At 36.2% G+C, this 17,811-nt stretch overlaps 3 protein-coding genes across 3 annotated transcripts; 1 reads left to right on the top strand and 2 right to left on the bottom strand.

Moving 5' to 3' along the window:
* LOC111493376 (microtubule-associated protein RP/EB family member 1B-like) lies at nucleotides 1-2,580 on the bottom strand. Its single transcript, XM_023143063.1, has 8 exons — nucleotides 2,195-2,580; nucleotides 1,353-1,421; nucleotides 1,170-1,256; nucleotides 968-1,074; nucleotides 752-885; nucleotides 595-668; nucleotides 398-511; nucleotides 1-313 (listed from the first exon to the last, which is right to left on the bottom strand). Exons 1-8 carry the CDS (start codon nucleotides 2,300-2,302, stop codon nucleotides 188-190), a joined length of 819 nt encoding a protein of 272 aa, XP_022998831.1. The 5' UTR covers nucleotides 2,303-2,580; the 3' UTR covers nucleotides 1-187.
* Nucleotides 2,581-8,713: 6,133 nt separating this feature from the next.
* Nucleotides 8,714-10,345, bottom strand: LOC111493373 (F-box/kelch-repeat protein SKIP11-like). The gene is made up of 2 exons (XM_023143059.1): nucleotides 10,301-10,345; nucleotides 8,714-9,900 (listed from the first exon to the last, which is right to left on the bottom strand). The coding sequence occupies exon 2, from the start codon at nucleotides 9,883-9,885 to the stop codon at nucleotides 8,722-8,724; it is 1,164 nt and encodes a 387-aa protein (XP_022998827.1). The 5' UTR covers nucleotides 9,886-9,900; nucleotides 10,301-10,345; the 3' UTR covers nucleotides 8,714-8,721.
* A 2,962-nt stretch (nucleotides 10,346-13,307) lies between these two features.
* LOC111492966 lies at nucleotides 13,308-17,061 on the top strand. Its single transcript, XM_023142515.1, has 6 exons — nucleotides 13,308-13,512; nucleotides 13,608-13,678; nucleotides 15,886-15,934; nucleotides 16,047-16,153; nucleotides 16,436-16,518; nucleotides 16,631-17,061. Exons 1-6 carry the CDS (start codon nucleotides 13,464-13,466, stop codon nucleotides 16,857-16,859), a joined length of 588 nt encoding a protein of 195 aa, XP_022998283.1. The 5' UTR covers nucleotides 13,308-13,463; the 3' UTR covers nucleotides 16,860-17,061.
* Nucleotides 17,062-17,811: the final 750 nt, after the last annotated feature.

The raw sequence follows: 17,811 nt of genomic DNA, 5'->3' as shown, positions 1-17,811 counted from the left end.
GAAAGAACATAACAACAAGCTTATGATGAGCGTTCTGTTATTACAAATCCAATGGTTAGGTCAATGGCCAGTTAACAATCATGATTCTTGAGACAAAACACATATAACAACTGTAGAATTGCTTGGCAATGATCCAGCCTTGTTTTTCTCTCAATTTTTAAGCTCAAATTTGCGGGAAACTTCAAATTCACTCCTCATGTTCATCTTCAACGTTGGTAGTGTTCTTTGATTGGTATATGTACTCTTGAGCCTCTGCTAGAGCTGACTCCTTGGCGTCTGCTGCATACAAAATCATCTTGATTGCTGCTGCCATCTGCATCAAACGAATAATCATTATACTCTTAAATGGAGAGTTCTGATAAAAGTATCGTTTTCCAGTCATTCATGGAGCTCTTACCGGGAGCTCTTCTAATTCAGGCATCTGACAAAAGATTTCTATGTCCCTTAATTTTGCAAAGTAGAAATCTCTTTCTTTTTCCAAGAGATCTACAGACAGTTTCAGTTCTGTAATCTGTTCAAAAGAAGAATTGCAACAAAAAGAGCATCAACTAAGAGCAAAGTAGAAACTGGCAGTGGCTTTGTTTTGCAGCCTACCTCCTTGGACAACGCTTGAATTTCTCCAGACGAATGTCCCTTGCTCGTTACGCCGTTCTTCCCCGGCTTCGATCCTGGATTGACAAGGCGGAATAGCTTAAAATTATGGCTCATTGCCAACGAAAATAGATAAGTGAACCAAGCTGAGAAGTTTTACTAGGTTCAACTGGGTCACAAGAGCCAGGGCTATGTATATTATGTGTTTGCAGTGATTTAGCAGCCTTCTGGCAGCCCTTCATCACCACTCCACCCTTTACACCCTTACATCGCCGCTCCACGGGGTTATAGTTTCTGTTAAAGACATTCATTGATGACAAAATGGAAAGAAGACACGACAAAGTTTATAAAGTATGAGAATATTAGCATAGCATACTCATTCATTATGCCACCGTTTACTGAATCACAGTAGCGTTTCAGCCATTGCAAGAATTCCAAGTTATCCAGTGTTCTACCTTTAACAAGCCTATTGACTTCAATATGCTGCCACAAACAACAAAGGAAACAACATCTTTCAAGCTATCAATCACAAGACATGTCAAGAGCTGAGATAAAAGGCTGCCCATTTGATAATATACCTTTTCAATTTTCAACTTATTGAATACATCCTGCAGAACCTTGTAATTCTGGATCATATCGTATTCAGTTTTGGCATCAAAATTGACCTTTAAAACACATCCAAGACAGACAACTCGGTATCATACAGTAGCCAATAATTGTTCTCACAATCTAGAAAAACATGGATAAGAGATAGAACTAACCTTATGCATTGGGACAGCTCCTGGGTAGGTCACATCAATCATCTGACACTGCACAGCCCCGGATGCAGCCTACACAGAACGACAAACACAACAAAAAGGATACTGAGATAATCATAATCACTCCAAGATTACTTCCAATAGTAATTTTCGATGCAAGTTGCAATGAATTCAATATCATAATAATAGACATATGACTTGCTCTGAGAAAATGTGGCTAAGACAAAATCTCTAAATATGAGAGCTTTTCAGAGAATCTCGCATGACTAAATTTTGTTTCACTAGAGTTCATACATAATCCAGTGCCCATAATTATTAATAACCCTTATAGATTTTAAAAAAACAGCTACATTCAGGGTTTCCTATCCTATGCTTCAATCTTACAAGGAACTAGTCAGTCCTCAACGAGGAGTATAATGCAAACGGATAATGTGAGATTAACACAAGAACATTATGACCCATTTCTTTCCTTAAGTAAAGGTAACAAAATTACTATCGTATGTCGTAGTTAGCCATTGCCCAGAAACCTCCATTTGTTCTTAGAGAAATTCAACCAAATCCAGAAATAAAGCAACTGAAGAACATGGTTTGAAAATGTTTGGAGGTTGGAGCAAAAATTGATTCCTCTTTTTCAAGCATTTCTACAAACACAAACGTGTATACCACCATATATCCTAACATCGAACAATGAATATCCAAAAGGAAAGAGATGGGAGAAACGGGGGACCGACCAGAAACTCAAAATGCATAAACAGAGAAAACCCACTTCAGTCATTACAATACAAACATTAAACCCAAGAACAACAATGGCGAAAGGGATGAACAAAAGAAGCAGAAAGAAAAACCTCTTCAATGCGAGAGAGATTGAGTTGAAGGCAATTGTTGATCCATGTCAAAATCTCATTCCTACCGACAAAATAAGCGCTGTCCATCATTCCAATATTGGAAGCCATAGTCCCAAAGCAATTCCCAGAAGACCCAAATCATAAAAATGGGAAAAAAATGCAGATGGGAAGAGAGGGGAAAGCACAAAAATGTTTAAAATAAACTGGGAAGGACGACGGCATTAAGAAGGCGGCTTTTGGCCTTACATCATCAAGGGGGAAACGATGCTTTAAACAAATTTCAAAAAGAAAAAAAACCCCATTTGGAAGATCTTAACATTTTCCAAACGGAATATGGAATTTGAACGGTGGAGGGAAATGAGCGTTCCACGCCGATAACAAATTAGCGTTGGAGAAACCAAAACTACAGCAATATAACTTCGCTTACTTTTTAGGATGGGATCTAATTTTGAAAAAAGAATAATTTATTTCAATGGGATGTTCATATGATTCCATGATCCATCCTGAAATTATGTAATAATTATATAGAGTAGATGATTGCATCTGGAAAACTACGTACTAAACTGAACTATATATGTATATGCTTTAGGCTGTGTTTTGAGAATGTACTTTTCTGCCTTCGTTGTATTCTCTTGTATATACTTGAAGTCATCAATATAAATATTGTATTGCATTTTCTTTCTGCGGTTCTTTGTGTTCATTTAGATTGATTGTGTGATGTTGTGCGATCCTAACAACGAGTATCAGAGCTATGCGAGAATTGTTATAATATCTGATGATGGAAAACTAAAAAATTGGCATTGAGAAGTTTCAAGGATTATATTTTGGTTTCAGGAAGATACAGATTGAAGATTACCTGTTCTAGAAAGATCTTAATGTACCCCTGTCCGGGATATTATGACCATGAAACAGTGGAAGCTTAAAGGATCGACAAACTCTAGGGTGATCCGGTTGACGTTGTTCAAAAACGTGACATTCATTATCATCAAGAAGAAGATAAAGTTTGATCTGTTGAAGGCGCTGTCGAATATGTACGAAAAAAATTCAATCATATCAAACGTAGCTTGTTGCGATTGTGGAGAAAAAAAGACATTTTTGGATAGATTGTACAAAACCAAAGAGGAACAAAATCACAATGGGAGGATGATAATAATTCTATATATTCAGCCGAACACATTACAGATACTTTAATCTGAATCCTAGATTTGGATTTATATGTATCTTTTTCGTTCGTCTCCAAATAAGAAAATGTTTCGAAATTTCAAATCTAAAAATTTGAAGAGGGCATCTCTTGATAACAATAAAGTCTTAGAGATTGAAGGAAAGAGGATGACTCCATAAAAACTTGTAATGAAATTAATTGATATTAAAGGATGTTAGATATATTTTTGGTCTTGAGAATAACCTAATTTTTATTGATGAGTTGGATAACATAGGTTATGCAACAAATTTTGGGAAGAGTTCGTGGAAGATTGTGAAAGATGTTATGGTGATAGCACGTGACACAAAATCTTGAACCTTATACACAACTGTAGGGTATATAAACAAGGTTGTTGTTACGGAGAGTTCCAATTCAAGTCTATGATACAATAGACTTGGACATATAAGCGTGAAAAGGAATGAAGATTTTGGTCGTGAAAGGAGTTTTAGAAGGCCTAAAATAAGTTGATATGGGTTTTTGTAAGAGTTGATTTATGGGCAAACAGAAATGTCTTAGTTTCACTTCATACAAACGTTTGGGGACCATCTCAAGTTCCACCACTTGGTGGATCAAAGTTTTACATCACCTTTATCGATGATTTCAGCACGTAGGTATGGTATGGATTTATTACCTGAAACATAAGTGAGATGTATTTGGTATTACTGAAAAGATGAACAAAATATGGATTGCCAAATACATTATGGCTGATGTTGTAAATACACCAACAATAGAGGATCGTCAGGACCTTTGAAGTTCAAATTGCGAGAAGAGGTATGAACTGAAAAATAATTCAAGTACTCTGACTTGAGGTATAAAAAGAGAAGTATTTAATATATTAAATTTTGTGTATGGAATAAAATATTATCTTTACATTACTATGTCAATGTAAATGTGTCTAATTTGCATAGTGTTACAACCGTACTGAGAAGCGAGTTGATTGTGACCCCAACTATAGTGAGTTAGAAGACAACATGCAAGTGGTGTCTATTTAGCCACGTGAAGACTGATACAAGTAGTACCATAATGAGACCGAGGACTACGGTACATCATTCAAGGCACCAAGAAGAGTATGCATGAAAGTCAAGCTAAGGCATAAACAAGATTAAAGACAATAGTGACATCAAGTGTGTCGAAGTCATGCTCATAGAGGGAAAGGTAGGGCCCTAGTTATAACCTATTGGGCTCCAACATCAGTTTTGACATACAATTCTAGAGTTAAGCGCTCCACCATCCATAGGTCATACGGTCTAAGTGAGCTACACATGCCATATGCATGTGTCATAGTGTGAGCAACTGTTGTAAGATGAGTGCGTTGGGACACTTCATTTCGAAATAGTTTTTTAGAACAATGTTAGACAACATGAATGTGTCGATATTACACCTCGTACCTTGAGTTAGAGGTTGGTATATGAGGTTGCTCTTCAGTATGGTATGCAAAAATGATTTGATATGGATACGAGAGGGTTTAGATGTCCGGAGGTATCGGGCTATTTCTTAAACTTTATAGCTCAAATGCTTACATCTGCAACTTATTCTTTGCATTTGGGTTTTTTGTGGCAACTCAGCCCAACACAAGTATGGACATTAGAGAAAATGTCCAAACCAAACTCAAAAAATCCCCAACCAGAAATCTCTCTCGCTCACCGCCGCCATCTCCGCCGTCGTCCTCACCACTCTCATCATTGGCGGCGAAAAATCATCTAATGCAGCCGACATAATCAAGATTGTCTGCAACGTCACTCGTTACCCTAATTCGTGCTTCACCTCAATAATTTCTCTCAACTCCTCTCCCGAAGTAATTTGGAAGCTCTCTCACCAAGTTTCCCTCCACGAACTCCCGAATCTGCCCCGATTGCTAAAATCTCGAACCACCAACGGCGACGGCGGAGTGGCTTTGAAGGACTGTGAGAGCCAAATCGTAGAACGATATTCAAACATGGATGAGTAGTGAGACGACGGAGTAGGAAAGTTAATTGGACGGACCGGAGGATATGGATTCAACATAGTTTCAAGAGGTTAAGATTGTTGGATGGCTTAGAGTGGACAATATCATATCATTATGGAGAGTTCATCTAACAAAGACCAAGATGATAAGATCTATTGGATACACGAGCAAGGCCATAATAACTAATATCCACTTATTATAATGCTACTTCACTAAATCAATTTTAAATTTCATTCGGAACGTTTTTTTTTTTTAATTTTTTAAAATAAAAAATTTGTTTTTCTTTTCTTACTTGGAAATTTGGGTCTTGAAATTAGATTACAAGAACAAATATAAAAGATCACACACAAACACAGTAGATCACGTAAATCAAAGACTAAATAAAGTAAAAAAGTCTAATACAGGAAGAAATCCGAGCCACCAAATAGTTGAGAGAAGAGAAACTTCAGATGAAGCACGAGTTCTCTATCAGCCATAGCTTGAAGACTAGATCGACCTTAGGGTTGTGTCTCCGATTCATGAGATCTTAGTTTAGCTCAATTCAGTCCTCTTTTGACCTAATTCAAATAGAAGTCAACAAAAATAGATATATACCATATAAATACTATTTTTTAATTGGAAGAAACTAAATCTCTCCGAACCAATTGATTCTATTTTATGCTTAAAGTAGGCTAGGCTAAAATAATTGATATCATTTGTTATTTTATAATGCATTTAAATTTTAATTCTAAAGAAAACACGTCTAAAACAATTTTTTTTAAAATGATAATTTCGTGTTTAAAATTTTATCCAAATTTCAAATATTGCATTACAAAAGAGAGCTGGACTGAGAATAAATCTTTAACCATTTTTAAGTCAACTCCCATCGACTCTAGCTGTTCCCATAACCTCTCACTTAGATCGTCTATCTCCCTCTCTAATTTTTTTATACAATCATACGTCTCCTTCAAAATCTCTGGTATTAGTACCTGCATATATCATAAGTTGAAAGAGGTTAACTTTGTAAAATAAGAAACGGTTCGTGCATGAATACAAAATTTATATACCTTGGAGTCGTCGAACTTATGGTTGAGCTGAGGGAGCAAAGTGTGCAATTTCAAGACAAGATTTTTAATCTCGTCGTCGCGAAATTTGGAGGAAGCCATAAATGAAGGAAGGAAGTTGAAACAATAATGATGAATGGTTTTTGGTGAAGAGGGCGGCAAGAAGAGTGAGCTTAAAAAGGCAAGAGTTGCAATCAGGGCTGGCCCACACTTACACATAAACAGTGTCAAGGCCCACAAATAAAGCCCATTTACATACGACAATTCAACACCTGTCGTTTTATCACTTATATGCTCACTTGCGTTGGGGACAAAACAACGCAGCTTCTTCCCTCATGTCGTTCCCATTTACATACGACAATACAAGGTTTAATGTTTTCAGCCTCGTTCTTCTTTTCTAATGGAAGGTTTTTGTCGACGTTCATTAGGGTTTTTGTCAAGATTAGAAAGATCTATTATTAATTTTTATTTATTTTTGGGGATTAACCGATTTCTTAACGTGCTAAGAATAAACTATAGTCTCAAGATCTTTTAATGAAGCCACGTATTGCTGATGGTGAGTGCTATTGTTCAAGTCATCTTCTTGCCTTTATTTGGTTAAGTCCCCAAAATAATACATATATTTGTTGGATGATGAAAGTCCCACATCGGCTAATTTAAGGAATGATCATAGGTTTATAAGTGAAGAATACTATCTTCATTTGTATGAGGTCTTTTGGGAAGCCCAAAGCAAAGTAAGAGCTAATTCTTAGTTAGGTTAATCATGTAAAATTTAAATTTTTTCTATTACTTTCTAAGTGGTTTACAAAATATTTAAATCATCGACCTTTGTATTTTATGATGTTGATTTTGTTTTCATGTGTTATGTGACGACATTAAAATTGAATTGTCAATGCCAATTTAGTACTATATATTTGTACTTAATGGTCCATTGCCTATTATAATTAGACATGTGAGAGTATTCACGTTGGATCAGAACAACCATAGAGAAGGGTGAGGTGAATAGGGTTTAATTAATTTTTCTAATTATGAAACTTTAAAGATGATATTTACTCTAACAAAATAATTCAAGTTAAAAAAATAATAAATTAGAACCGGTAATAAATTACAATAATAATTTTGAAATTAAATAAGAAAAAGTTAGAAAATATAACACTGTATTGTAGAGTAGTTCTGTCAAACTCGACCTACTCCACTTCTCAAGTTCGTCTTGGAAATTTGAATAAAGAACTCTCTCGACTCTTTCCACGGTTCAGAGTCAAATCGCTACATTCTCTTTTTACGAGTTTAAGAGCAAACACAATCTTTTCTATGACGCATGATCAAATCGGTACGTCCTTGCTGATACTTGTTCCCTTCTCCAATTGATGTGGGACCCTTCAATCCATCCTCCATCAGGTCCATCGTTCTTGCTGGCACACTGCCTCGTGTCCACCCCCCTTCAAGGCTTAACCTTCTCGCTGATACATCATCCGGTGTCTGGCTCTAATACCATTTGTAATAGCCCAAGTCTACCGCTAGGAGATATTGTTCTTTTTGGGCTTTCCCTTTCGAACTTCCGTTCAAAGGTTTTCAAAATGCTTATGCTATAGAGAGGTTTCTACACCCTTATAAAGAATGTTTCTTTCTCCTTCCCAATCGACGTGGGATCGAATTTGTAAGTTAATATGTGAGGTAAGGTGGTAGGATAATGTTTAACAATTCATTGGAAGGCCATTTAACAAATGGGTGCAAGCAAATTCAACCAGGCAATAGTGAGTTGCGTGAGACTGCATTTAGAACCTTCGAATGTTGGGATATGGAGCCGCCTGATGTCTAGATATGGTAGAGATATATTTGGAAGATATTGAGTAAGATCTGCTAGAAACATATATAGTAGATATTTGGTAAAGATTTGATAGAGATATATTTGTCAGATTATATCGGGTAGGTTTAAATTTATATATGTAGTGTTTTCTCTCTCCTATTCTTTGTGTTCATCTCGATCGAGTGTGTGGGTTGTTGAACGATCCTAACAAATGGTATCGATCCTGATCCTAAAGTTGAATCCTTTTCCGTACTTTGGTTGCATGATTGAGGGGACATGAAGTGGTAGCATTTTAGTGTTTTGAAAGAGAAGAGGCAGGTATACAAACTTAGAGATTTGAACTTGCACCAGGACTTAATTTTATTGATTTGACTATGATCTAAAGCATGTGTACATTTGAGAGCATCCCAACTGTGATGGAAAAACGGTAGAGAAAATGGTATAGATTAGAGAAAGATTATACCTTCTCTAATTCAACCTATTCTATCTGTGTATACATCAGCGCAAGTTCCCACACCATCAGGAGGAGGCTCAGCATCCCATGACTGCACAGTTAAACACAAAATGGCCTAATTGTCTTGTGGCAAGCACTTTCCATTTCAGCTCACCTCCTTCACCTGGGGTCCAAGAGTATATCTCAACGTAACGTCCACCATAAGCCCTAGGTCCACCGAGAACGAGTATTCGATCACCGCAAGCTCTAAACGCCACCCCCCAACCATTTGTTGAGACCACACGCTCCGGCAATTGGCCTAATACCACCCACGAGTTTGTTGCCTTATCATATCTTCTAACCTCGCAACGTGTATAATCTGCAGAATACAAAACATTGTTTACAACTGCAATCAAAGGAGGTGCTTCAACTGCAGCATTTCGCACCTCTTCCTCCTTTCGTCTCGGGTACATGTTCGGTATCTCACGCCATGTCTGAGTCTTCATATCGTATTCTTCGCCACAAGTAAGAGCGGTGTAACCTGGCCCCATTCCTCCAATCACATAGAACTTTCCATCAACAAACACTGCTGAGCACAATTTCCTTGCTTTATTCATTCTAGGAAGATTCACCCACTTTCCTGTATCAGAATTATAAAGCTCAGCTGATCTCAGCAGTTTTCCATCAGCGTTGCAACCACCAGCTAGTATTGCAATTCCTCCAACACTGGCTGAACCAAACAAAAACCTGGGTGTGTTCAGCTGCATCCCAGATGACCATTTGTTATCCAAAAGACTATATCTATATATAATTTGGGAAAGTGTTTCCATTCCAAAAACAAGAAGTTCAGTACCAACACCTAACGATTCCTTATCCGACGACATAAAACATTCATTCGACGCCATTACAGGCAGACGCATCCAATGGTTAGACCTCGGATCAAATGCATCCCATTCAACAAGGCTGCAAGAGAAGTAAACCCAATGTTCAATGATTCCCATCTGCCTCCTTATTTTATAAATTTCTCCACTTGAAATTACAGACCGAAACCCCCGATTTATCGACGCAATTCTTCCATATTCTGATCTCGAGCAGTGGAGAAGACATGTTATTGACATATCCCGACCAAGTTTGTAGATCAACAAGCTTGTATCCTCCCTGTCCTGATCCTCAACTAACCTCTCTTCCTTCTTACCATCATCCACCAACACCTTGCATGCCCTTTTTGCTGAACGTTCCCAGTAATGCCTCCTGTATGCCATCTCCCTAACATGGAAACTATATTATAAACCCTTTTGATCACAATGATCACAATGAAACCTCCCTCTTATGATCACAATGAATAAATGCAATAATCGTTTCAACCCAATCACAGTACCATCTAAATGAAACCTAAGTGCATGCAGGGGACGGGAACAAATTCGGATTGAAATTATGTGCATGCCGATCAAAAACAGGACAATGAACAATCAATAGAAGCATGAACACAGCTTAATTTATCAAAAACAAGAAAAGGGTTCCACTCACAACTCCATTTACAAAACCCCATTACAGCTAATATCGATGTTCATCCATAAAAGATAGCTACAAGAAGAAGCAATGAAACAGAGGAAGCGCTTACAAGTTGAATAAGAAGGGCTCAAAGAACGAACGAACGAACGAACGAACGAACTCCCTCAAGCTCAGAGGTACCCCACAGAGAACACTACGGCTGCTCCTTGGCTTGTGAAAGTATTGTGTATGCATTATGGCATTTAAATAGTTAAAAAAAGAACTGGATGAGTTTTGAGAAGAACAGAAAAAAAGGGGGGAAATGGGGCCTACAATGCGGTGTATCCGTGTAAGAAAATGGGCGTTTTAAAAAATTGAAGGGCTGTTCTCGCGGTTTCTTCACGCTTTCAACATTTGGGCTCTCTCCCATTTTTACTTTTCAACCTCTTCAAATGGCGGTATTCATTTTCCTCTTCATCTTCTTCCAATTTGCAGCCTCATTTGTTTCCCATACAGACAAAATATAACTGATTTCATTACACTATTTTAACTTCTTCTCTTTTTTTTACATTTCTATATTATTTTTATATCACTCTTTCTTCATACGTTTCCTAACTCAGATTCCATCTTCTAAAAAGCTTATTAACTCATTCAATGAACTTTACATTTTTCATTACTTGTTGTTTTTCTTTTTCTCTCTTCAAAAGTCCCTCCGCCATTCTTGACACCTATACACATTCATTTTATTTTAACCTAAAATGCATACATCCTTAGTTGAGCTACGACCCATTCGCTCCTGTACTACGTTGTTGCCGTTTATATTCTACGAAAGCCGACATGCAAAATCTTAGATAGATTTTGTTTGTTTTTCGTAACGCTTTTATTTATTACTTGTTTTGATTACGTTCGATAATGTCGTTAATTGATTACATAATGATGAGTTACGCATGATTTACTTTGTATAGTATGACACGTAGTGTATTTTGTCGTCGTTTATATCCTGAGTCGTTACGTACTTTTTCGTCCTTTAACACAAGAAAATTACTATTCTACCCTTGATTTATATATGGATTCGCTTTTTTCTGGTTGATAGTTCGTAAGTAATAAATAACAAAAGCTAGGGTGATGCTTTATTTATTACTTGTTTTGATAACCTTCGACAATGTCGTTAATTGATTGCATAATGATGAGTTACGTATGATTCACCTTGTATATTATGATACGTAATGCATTTTGTCGTCGTTCATATTATGACTCGTTACATACTTTGTCGTCCTTTAACACAAGAAAATTACTATTCTACCCTTGATTTATATATGGATTCGCTTTTTTCTGGTTGATAGTTCGTAAGTAATAAATAACAAAAGCTATGGTGATGCTTTATTTATTACTTGTTTTGATAACCTTCGACAATGTCGTTAATTGATTGCATAATGATGAGTTACGTATGATTCACCTTGTATATTATGATACGTAATGCATTTTGTCGTCGTTCATATTATGACTCGTTACATACTTTGTCGTCCTTTAACACAAGAAAATTACTATTCTACCCTTGATTTTTATATGTTTTTCGGTTTTTTTCTCGTTGATAATTTGTGAGTAATGAATAATAAAAGCTATGGTGATGCTTTATTTATTACTTCGTTTGATGATGTTCGATAATGTCGCTAATGGATTACATAACGATGAGTTACGTATAATTCACTTTGTATATTATGACATTAATACATTTTGTCGTCATTCATATTATGACTCGTTATGTACTTTGTTGTCCTTTAACACAAAACAATTACCATTCTTGTATTCGATTTTTTCTCGTTGATAATTTGTAAGTGGCTATGGAGATGCTTTTATTTATTACTTGTTTTGATAACGTTCGACATTCACACGTAATGTATTTTGTCGTCGTTTATATTATGATTCGTTATGTACTTTGTCGTCTTTTAACACGAGACAATTACCATTCTACCCACATGTATTTGGTTTGACTAGTTGCTAATTTGTAAGTAATGAATAATAAAAGTATGGTGATACTTTATTTATTACTTGTTTTGATAACGTTCGACAATGTCGTTAATTAATTATAGAATGATGAGCTACGTATGATTCATCTGACAGGTAATTTATACCCTTAATTTATATATGTATTTAGTTTGTTCTCAACTTTAAATTCTAAAATTCTAAATTAAATATTTTTTTTATTGACGGTTGAATTTGGCAAAATTGGAGTGGAATAAGCAAAAGTAATGTCCACGCCACTTTTTTCTCCCTCTCAACTAATTGCAATTTTTGAATGAATGCCCTAAAAAAAAAAAAAAAAAAAAAAAAAAAAAAAAAAAAAAAAAAAAAAAGTAAAAAAGTAAAAAAGTAACTTTTTTTCTAATTTACCTGATTTTTCAATTGAATGATTTCTAACATTTTGCTGGCGTCATCATTCAGCATTTTGCTGGCGTCAATAAATATTTTTTCTATTTTCTCGCCTTACTAAACATTTTTTTATAAATATTTTCACTTATTATATATATAAAAAAAATTAAATGGAAAGGGAAATTTCTTTGATTTAAAAAAAATATCCTAATCTATACAAAATTTAAAATTCGAAGCCATCATTGAAGCTCGGGTTGCTCTATAAACTAAGTTTGTCTCGAGCCAACAAGAACATAGAGTTATCTACTTACTCCGATATGAAAATAAGTGAATTTTATCTTGTGAAATTAAGTTTTTAACTTTTGGATTCAATCAAATATAAGGGTCATTCTCATTTATGCAAATTATAGAATTAGCGCTCACAGACAGGAGTTCATAACTTACCCTTATAATTGAATTGCTTATGATTATCTTAAGAGTTAATACAATTAATAAATTAATAACTTACATTTATGATTGAATGGCTTACGATTATTTTAGGAGATATTAATTTTTTCAATTAATAAATTAATTTGTAAAGAGGGATTAAATATTTGATGATACATGTTTTACCCCTGAATTATTTTTGATAAAATCATGCCTAACAATATTCAAAAGTGTATCGTATTCGGACAACACATCCAACTATATCCATACACTACAAACACTTTAGTAAATTAATGGGCTATGGCCCATACCTGAAAAGCCCAATAATTTTGGGGCACAGACGTTGAGCCCAAATTCTAATTACCCCTCTCGAAGATTCATAGCTTAATTGCTTCTCTCGCACCAACGCAAGAAAATTTTGCCTTCTGCTTCTTGGTTTCGCTGCTCAATCTCTCTCAGAATCAGAGAGGCGTAGAGGGAGGGAGCCTGCTCAAGGGTTTTCCTCTGGATTTTCTAGTTCCAAGGAAAGAGATTGAGATTGAGATTCATAGCAATGGCTGGAAAGGAAGTTCGGGAATACACCAATCTCTCCGACCCAAAAGGTACCCACATGAAATTATTATACTTGACTTATGATCCTTGTTCTTATTTTTGTTTTTCTGTGTCTGCCTTTTCCCATTGCGGTTTGCAATTACAGACAAGAAGTGGGGTAAAGGGAAGGATAAGATAGACGATGAAGATATCACGTTTCAACGAATGGTTGCGAAGGTTAGCGCAATTTTGCCTCAACCACCCTCTTTCGTTTAGTTCTTGAATAATTAAGTTCTCTTTTCTGTCTTTTTATTTTCATCGTATAATCTTTAATCAGTTTCTTCGAGTCATCATTTTGCCGAATTGGACTGATCAATATTAAGGTAAAACTGGAGAATTTCGTCGGAGTTTGTTCTGTTAATCAGATTCTCACTAGTTGTAATTGGACATTGAATCGATTACATACTATTTTAACCCTTCTGTTTTACAAAAAAAAACTAAGGTATTTTGTTGTTTTAAATAGAAAAAGGGAGGAAATTGACTCTTCAACTTGAAGATATTCATTAGTGTAGGCGCCATTCTCATTCTTCCGAATAGTCTTAAAATCAATCAAAAGGAGACACAGCACAATGAACTGTTCTGTTGAATAAATTATGATATGCAAATGAGGGCATCAGGAACTTCAGTTGAGACTAAGAGCATGTCACAGAGCACATTGACAAGTTCCTCGTTTCTTTTTCTTCCAAACCAAAGCTTGTTAATGTAGGTCGTGTTTGGTAACTATTTGATTTTTGAAAATTAAGCTTATAAACACTACTTTCTCTTATGAGTTTCTTTGTATTCTTATCTACCTTTTATAGATGTTTTCAAAATCCAAGCCAATATTTGAAAATGGTAAAAGGGTAGTTTTTACATGTTTGTTTTTGCTTTTGAAATTTGGCTAAAAATTCAAATCTTTTCATAGGAAAGAAGCACAATTTTCCAAAACTAAGAGCTAAATGGTTATCAAATGGGGTTGTAGTTCTTTACTTGTGACTGACACAGTATTGACTAATTGTCACCCTCCTTTCTTCTGTAAGTTTGGAAGTTAATTACTGGTAGATGGCATACAACATATGGATTATGATGCCTAGCTTTGTACATCTTCTTTGGATGCTTTGGACCCTTGATTACTTATAATTTTATAAATCTTATAGAACTGTCTGCTTTCAAGTTTTTAACTTAGGTCTTCAAGAAAAAAAATGTCATGTTGTCTTGGAGCTAGCCTTTGGTCAACTAAGCCTCTCCGAGGATTAATTGGGTGGGTCATGAACATAATGCTAGAAGGCTCCAACCCTCCAGTTGTTGAAAAGAAAAATGGAAAAAAAAAAAAAAAAGAGAGAGAGAGAGAGAGAGAAAAAAAAAAGAAGAGGCAGAACAACACCATGTTTGTAGTGTAGCAATACTGTTATCAATTTCAACTGACAAGGGTTCTATTACTTAAGATATGAGCAACCTGTGGGATCATAAGTGATGGTGGCTCATTCCTTTCCTTTTAGTTCGCTGGCTTAAGATTTTTTTTTATTTAATTTTTGTTGCCACTTTCTGTTGTCATACTCTACTTCTTAACTTCCTTAGACAGAGATGGATTTTGATCGGGAGATAGGCCTTTTGGATAGAGCTTTCATGCTTCTCTGAGTAGCCAATGTTTCTTAATCTTGGAATGTATTAAGACTAAATTCTCACAAATAGAACATTTAACGGTTGACATTGTGTTGTAGAATAAAAATATCCTTGTGTTGTAGAATAAAAACATAATTTCATGGAGCTGGATTTTGATCGGCAGATGTAGCACGGTTGACATTGTGTTGTAGAGCCAGCTTGACATGTAATGAAGCTTTAAGTTTTCATTTTCTCAATCCAGCATGTATGTCCTACTGTATTGATTATCCTTTTTGCATCTAAAAAGGCCAAATTCCAAATCTGTCATATATGTATGAACATGTATAATACTGGTTATCTCAAGAGTGATCTCAAGGTTGGTTTACTGATGTAGTTCCGCAGGTGATTGCTTCCCTTGTCATTACAGAGATGTATCTGCAAGATTGATATTTTTGTTAATACACCTAGCTTTTAAGACCAAAAGGTGTCGTATATGAATTATATGTTTTGGAGTTCGGCTTGTAGCGCCCTTATTTGGTATAGATTTTATTCCAAGCTATTTGTTAATCCTGTAGGCTGAAACTGTGAAATTATATTGGCTTATTGTGCTCTTTATCCATTTCTTGCTTTGATCTTTTCCCCAGTTTTTGTTATATCCAGGTTTCCCACATTTTCTCATTATAGCTTTTGAGTAATGTAATAGCTTTTGCTTGGTTTCTCTTGTGTGATCCTGAGGAAAGTTCTCTAATAACATGCCCTGGCAGGGATCTTGGCTTTTGTTACCGGGTGGATGATACAAGCAGATGCAAGAGGTTGCAGGAGAACGTGGTGGTTACCTTCATGGACGTGGCGGTAACCTTCTCTTTCTCTTTCAATCTGTGTGTTTTTTTTGTAAGCGTATCCCCTAACAATTTTTAATATTAGTTTTGGATTCTTGATATTGACTTGAGTTTGGAGTTTGCAGCCTTGGACAGTGATGATTTGCTCTATCTCAAGGAGCAGATGGAAGCTGAGGAGGATGCAGAGCGCCTCCTCAGACGCACCGAGAAACGAGCCTTTGCAGCATTTAAGATATCCTTTTCATAACAAAACTCATATTTATTCAAATTAAAAGATAAAGTAAATTCCGTATGAACCCTTTGATGCTTGTTTATAGTTATATCTCAAAGGTGCCAATCTGCGGAAGGTTGTGCCGTCAGTGAATCCAGAACACTGTTGTTTATCCCTCCCGACATAAGAATTGGAAATGAGAGATCTTTCTCTCCTCTTTCTCTCTTACCAAATGGTTAAATGTGTGGTTTCAAGCATATGGTAGTAGTAAAGAGTGTCATTTTTCCCTTAACAAATAATTACAAAGCGGCTAGTTTGGCTGATTCTGCACCTGCATCTGTTCCCTTGGCTCTTCGTGTGGAGCCAAAGCCAAAGAGTGGAATTAGGTCTCTCTGTCTCTATGCCACTTAACTCATTGCGCTTGAATTTTTCCAAAGAAGCTGGCTGCTTACCTGTGTACATCACCCATATGTGAGATCAATAATTTCTTAAATGCAGGCAGCAGGATCTCCTGAAAAGGGTAGTTGAAGTGAAACCGAAAAGGCCCAGAGTTTCAAGTCCAGCAGAGTTATCAAATCCGAAGCATGAGAGTGAGAATGAAAAGGTGAAAGAGAAGAAGGCCTTACCATCAAAAACAGACAAAAGTGAAGGCGAGAAAGAAGCTGAAAATCCAGTGAAGAGTTTACTAGGTTTGGCATATGCTAGTTCTGATGAAGAGGACGAATGAATGACTGAATGACTGAATGAATGTATGCTTAGTAGGGTTCCATGTAAGATATAGTTGAGAGTGTAATATCATGATATGTATAACTTTAGAAGTTTTGAGAGGATCATCGCCCATTCTAAATTTTTGAAGACTGTAAATTAACTGTCTGAGTTGAGCTGGGTTGAGTCGATCAAATTAGTTATATGCTCCGTTGAAGAAGTTCTGATATGAAATGCCGGTTTCACTTGCTAACTGTTACTCCCTTTCATATCCTAGTTCTACAATTTCAATCCTTGTTGTACAGCCATCTAACTTAGTTTAAAATACTTTAAATTGGCCAGACCATGGCCATATTGACCTCAAGTGCTTCCTGTAACGTCAAAAATGGTTCTGGGAGGGTCCAAAGTGGTAGGAAACCATCTGAAATAATAGAACAGGGTCAAAATTTGACAGACCGAGCCAACTCAGGCAGGGGTCATGGGTCGGATCGAGGTGTAGGTTGTGGGTCAAGTCACTGGTTCGACCCGAGGATGTGTGGACTGGGCTGCATTGTTTGACTTTATAATTAAGCTCTTACCACATATCAAAATTGCTCACAACTAGCGAGTAGTCATTGTTAGACTTTCATTTTCGAACTCTTCTTCAAAGTTTTTAAAATACATCTACTACGAAGAGTTTTTGGCTTTTCCTTTCGGACTTTCCCTCGATATTTTTAAAATGCATCTGTTAGAGTGTGTGATCTCACAATTATAAAGAATGTTTCGTTCTTTTCCCTAATCAACATGATCTCACAATTCATCTACCCCTTCACTTGTTCTGTTCTTCAATTGATGTGGGACCCCAATCCACTCCTTTAGGCGTCAGTGTCAGGGCTAGATTTGAAGGAAGATCCATTAAAGGAATGCGTGAAGAAGACAGTGGAATCTGCACGAATCACGGAAGAAGTTGCAGTATGTGTACAAGAGGATGGACC

The sequence above is a fragment of the Cucurbita maxima genome, unplaced genomic scaffold (assembly GCF_002738345.1).
Source record: "Cucurbita maxima cultivar Rimu unplaced genomic scaffold, Cmax_1.0 Cma_Scf00018, whole genome shotgun sequence".
NCBI classification, from domain to species: Eukaryota; Viridiplantae; Streptophyta; class Magnoliopsida; order Cucurbitales; family Cucurbitaceae; genus Cucurbita; species Cucurbita maxima.
The sequence above is the reverse complement of the archived record's forward strand: the minus strand, read 5'-3'. Positions and strand labels throughout refer to the sequence as shown.

Bases quoted from the DNA above. Each gene is read 5' to 3' on its own strand.
- LOC111493373 (XM_023143059.1), bottom strand. From the start codon at position 9,885: ATGGCATACAGGAGGCATTACTGGGAACGTTCAGCAAAAAGGGCATGC.
- LOC111492966 (XM_023142515.1), top strand. From the start codon at position 13,464: ATGGCTGGAAAGGAAGTTCGGGAATACACCAATCTCTCCGACCCAAAA. The intron at 13,513-13,607 runs GTACCCACATGA...TTGCAATTACAG, and splicing joins CAATCTCTCCGACCCAAAAG to ACAAGAAGTGGGGTAAAGGG. The intron at 16,154-16,435 runs ATATCCTTTTCA...ACAAATAATTAC, and splicing joins GAGCCTTTGCAGCATTTAAG to AAAGCGGCTAGTTTGGCTGA.
- LOC111493376 (XM_023143063.1), bottom strand. From the start codon at position 2,302: ATGGCTTCCAATATTGGAATGATGGACAGCGCTTATTTTGTCGGTAGG. The intron at 669-751 runs GTAAAACTTCTC...TTGTCAATCCAG, and splicing joins TTGTGACCCAGTTGAACCTA to GATCGAAGCCGGGGAAGAAC. The intron at 314-397 runs GTAAGAGCTCCA...CGTTTGATGCAG, and splicing joins CTGAATTAGAAGAGCTCCCG to ATGGCAGCAGCAATCAAGAT.